Here is a 4,295-nt window from a genome sequence, read left to right as displayed (position 1 = left end):
ATTAGAAAGTCAAAATAACATATTTTTAAAAAATAAAAAAATTTAGTGTTGAGTAAAAATTAAGGCGTTTTCATGATTTTTCAAGATGAAAACAAATTCAAATTGTTGTCCCGGGTTTTAATATTGCAAGATTCGGTGATCATCCTGTAAAGGTATTATTATTATTTTTACCGCAAATAATATTTTTGACTTGGTAACTAGGAATATTTTAAAACAAAGAAGAGAATATTAAAAATCATGGTAATTATATTTTTAAATCCTTAAAAGATTGAAAAAATGTGTCAATTTCTTAAAAGTTCCAATTGAAAAAATGCTATCTCGATTAAACGTTTGATTCACATGATTGAAGTTGGATATTTATAAAAATAAACTTCATTTGTTTAAAGGTGTTAAAATGAAGAGCAACAAAATTTACTGCTCTCAGTTTACTGTTTACTCAGTTTACTAATTTATTATAATTCAATAAATTCACGAAAACTTTGCCAATGACTTATTGTTCATTGTTAATTTTACCAACAGTGTTAATAAAATTTTTTTCAAAAAGGTGTAAAGGTTAAATGAATAAAAAGACATTTTCTTTATCACAAGACTAATAACTTTTATTAGAAAATAAATAAAAGTATGGTTCGAGAGGGACTTGGGAGTGGAACGTTTGCGCAGAAGAACAAAAAAAAAATAATATACAGTGGCTCAGATGTTATGATGTCTTCTTCAGTATCACATGCCGCACAGAAAGATACACTGTGTTTTGATAGACTTTGAGGGGGGAGGGCGGGAAATTTTTTTGGGAGGGAGTGTTGTTTGGGTATGTGACGTGGTAATACGATAAGATAGATTTTTTCAAAAAAAAAAATATGATTTTTTATTTCGGATGCCTGGTCAGTGGTCCGGGTGGTGATGGTGGTGGTCTTTGACGCCTTTTTTTAGCCAATGATTTTTGTTGCGTCCTTGAATAAATTTGTGTCCAAATATATATAATTCGCAGATTGACTATATTATTAGCCAAAAAAATAAAAAACGTCATGAATCGAGTTCTAACGTGCACTGTCGTTCCAGGTATCCAATTGTTTATACACTCCCTTTTTTTAATTGGGGGAACTCGATTCAATCGTTCTATTTTATCCAATTGACGATGAAATCTGAACGACATTTACCACCGGGGACCAATTGATAAGATGACGCCTCAGAACACAATTTCTTACCATCCGTGCTTGACGTGTTTGATTTCGGGCTCTTCATGATGAGAGTGAACTTCGTATCCAACAAGATGGGGATGATGAACATGAGGAGCCGAGTAGTGGATGTGGTTGGGGTGATCATGTCCCTTCAAGTGAAGGGGTTCGGGGTGAAGAGCTGGGATTGCTGGTGGTTGGTTGACATGGATGGCGTGAACATAATGTTCATGGTGGCCCTGTAAACAATATTTATAATAATTATAAATTGATCATTTAAAAAAAAAAGTGAAAGAAAAAAAAAATGCATTTATCTCCTCGATGAATTGTTTTCCTATATATAATGGAAAACTAGTATAAGAATTTTGGAAAGTTTTTTTTTGAAACTATTTCAAAATTCAAGTGGTGATAATTATTTTTCGAAAACAGAAGTTGAGATTGAAGAAAATGAAGAGACAGATCAAAAATATTGCTTAATAAAGCAAAGAGAGTTATAGAAGAAATGAAGAATATCACAGAAAGAAATAGTATATAAAGAGAAATTGAGACAAAACAGAAACAAAATATATATGTTTCAAAATGAAAAATATCCTGAATGAAAAGTGGAAGACGAGGCAGGGTAATAATCCTGATTGTTGCCTCAATGTATCAACGTTTTTACCTTTGGTTGCCATCCCTGATTTTGCCAACCACTACTTTTCCATGGATCTTGCCATCCACTATTTTGCCATCCACTATTTTGCCATCCGCTATTTTGCCATGGATCCTGCCATCCGCCTTGCCACGGATTTACCGGAGACTAATGAAAAATGACACTTAATTTAATTTTTTACCGCGATATTTATTTTTATAAAGAATCTTGATGAGTCTTTTGCATTATTATGATGTTACCTCCATTGTTGCAGAGAAGTTTATTTCCCTATATATATTCAATGTGAGAATATTACTCGTTACTGGAGCGTTGAGGGAAGGCATGAAAGGATTCAAAGTACCGCAAAATGAGCATAAAAGCGAGAGTTTGCTATTATGCATTGTGTTACGTCGTCGTTGTTGTTGAAATATTACCGGATAGATATATAATTACACGTTAGAAGCGAGAATCCGTAGCTGATTCTCGTAAATAATAAGATCATAAAACGGTTGCTGTAACTGCATCGTTAAAATTATTACATACACACATACACAAAGAAAGAAAAGAATAAGACACAAATTCTTCTAATTATGACAAATTTGATTTTGAAATCATGATGAATATGCGTTTCAAAAATATATATGCTTTAGATATAAGTATATTAATTTATGATTCAAATTATATTGATCATATTATTTGGATGAATCTTTGATGTGATATCTCTTGTTTTTAACAACAATTGAATGTTCTGGATTATGATGTCGATATAATTAGATCAATTATTAATGGTCATTAATATTGCTTTAGAGATTTTGATAAAAGAGAATATAGAATGTTACTCGATTATACGAATTGAATGTAAAGAGTCGATTAGTATATATACATATATACACATATATATCCAGTCTTCAATGGACTTGATGCAAAAATGTTACGTAAAACTGCGAGGCAATCGGGAAACGTAATATTGAAAGTCAGCGCACTCATTTCGAGGAAGCGAATTCACAGTTTCTGTATTCTGTGTTCAATTTCCTTGATTTCATATATGAATAATTTTAATTGCAATATACTTACAGCTTCGGCGGCGGCGGCCAACACAACGGCGACAAGAGCGATCTGAAAATAACATTCTATTTAATTCTTTTTTTCTCATTAAAATAGTTAAATATTAAAAATCATTAAAAAAATTTTCAAACTGATTTTATGATCTAAACTAATTTTTTTTCTTTAAAATGATTTTATTCTTTAAACTGTTTTTATACTTTAAATTGATTTTTAAGTATAATATTCATTATATATCGAATGGTAATAATTAATATTAATAATAATAATAATAATAATTTCGTAAAATAAATATAAATAAAATAACAAAATGCAATTATTGAAAGTGAAGAAAAAAATGGTTGCTTCTACTTTTAGAATTAAATTTTTGAACAATTAAACTTTTTATTTTAATTATTTACTAAAATATATGTAAAATATATATTTTAAGAAATTTCAAATTAAATATAGTGAGGCGTGTTTTTTTTTTAAATAGAAATTCATATTAATTATTGAAACATAGTAATGAATAAAAAATGAAAATTTCAATTCTATGGGGAATCGAACCACAAACGCATTAATTTGACTTAAGCGCTTTAACGACTGCGACTATCGGTACAGACTTGAATACAAAAATTCTAATGCATGAATAATATCTAGTATAATTAATATACAATGAATATCGTGTAGTTTAGTGAATCTATATAATGAATATTTTGTAGTTTAATAAATCTATATTGAAAATTTTGCAGTTTAATAAATACTATATAATAAATATTATAATAATATAAAATAAAATATAACAAATAGTTTTTATAGTGTAAATAGTAGTATATGTAATAAACAAAATAATATAAATAAATTAATAATTAATATAGTATAGTGAATTTATATTAGAAAAAAAAATTATAAATATTAGAATATTTACAATATAATAAATGTTAAAAATGTATGTATGAAATACTATCGACTCATGTTTCGAGACTTACGATGAATTTCATGGTGATCTTTCTTGTGTGATACACTGTAAAGTACTACATCTTTGAGGGGCAGCTCGTAGGCTTTTATAGGTAAGCCCTGCCCAAGTCTAGGGAGGTAGAATCAGGCGGGGGCCCAGTTCAGAACACGAGCGACTTGTATCGTAATACGGACCCCTTTCACCATTTGACGAAGGACCCTTTCGAACCCCCTTAATGCAACACTTGTGTCTATATCATATATTTATTATACATATATTTACACTCGTGTTTTCTTAGAAATCGGATTATTATAACCAAATCTTAATCAATTTATTTGAAATTTATAATAATTAAATTAAAAGCCTTGAATCTTCTCATCAAATATACTTGTCAAAGATTCCAATATATATTTTACCTATATATATATATATTTTTTTTTTTATCTGGATATATATATATATAGATATATAGATATATAGATATATACGTTTT

At 28.8% G+C, this 4,295-nt stretch overlaps 1 protein-coding gene across 1 annotated transcript; it reads right to left on the bottom strand.

Annotated features, from left to right (window-relative positions):
* Positions 1–572: 572 nt before the first annotated feature.
* LOC127276801 (uncharacterized histidine-rich protein DDB_G0274557-like) lies at positions 573–3,939 on the bottom strand. Its single transcript, XM_051297455.1, has 4 exons — positions 3,834–3,939; positions 2,878–2,919; positions 1,834–1,971; positions 573–1,411 (listed from the first exon to the last, which is right to left on the bottom strand). Exons 1-4 carry the CDS (start codon positions 3,843–3,845, stop codon positions 1,199–1,201), a joined length of 405 nt encoding a protein of 134 aa, XP_051153412.1. The 5' UTR covers positions 3,846–3,939; the 3' UTR covers positions 573–1,198.
* Between the last annotated feature and the right edge of the window lie 356 nt (positions 3,940–4,295).

The sequence above is a fragment of the Leptopilina boulardi genome, unplaced genomic scaffold (genome assembly GCF_019393585.1).
Source record: "Leptopilina boulardi isolate dan_hultmark-lab unplaced genomic scaffold, ZJU_Lbou_2.1 LbouV2_154, whole genome shotgun sequence".
NCBI classification, from domain to species: domain Eukaryota; kingdom Metazoa; phylum Arthropoda; class Insecta; order Hymenoptera; family Figitidae; genus Leptopilina; species Leptopilina boulardi.
The sequence above is the reverse complement of the archived record's forward strand: the minus strand, read 5'-3'. Positions and strand labels throughout refer to the sequence as shown.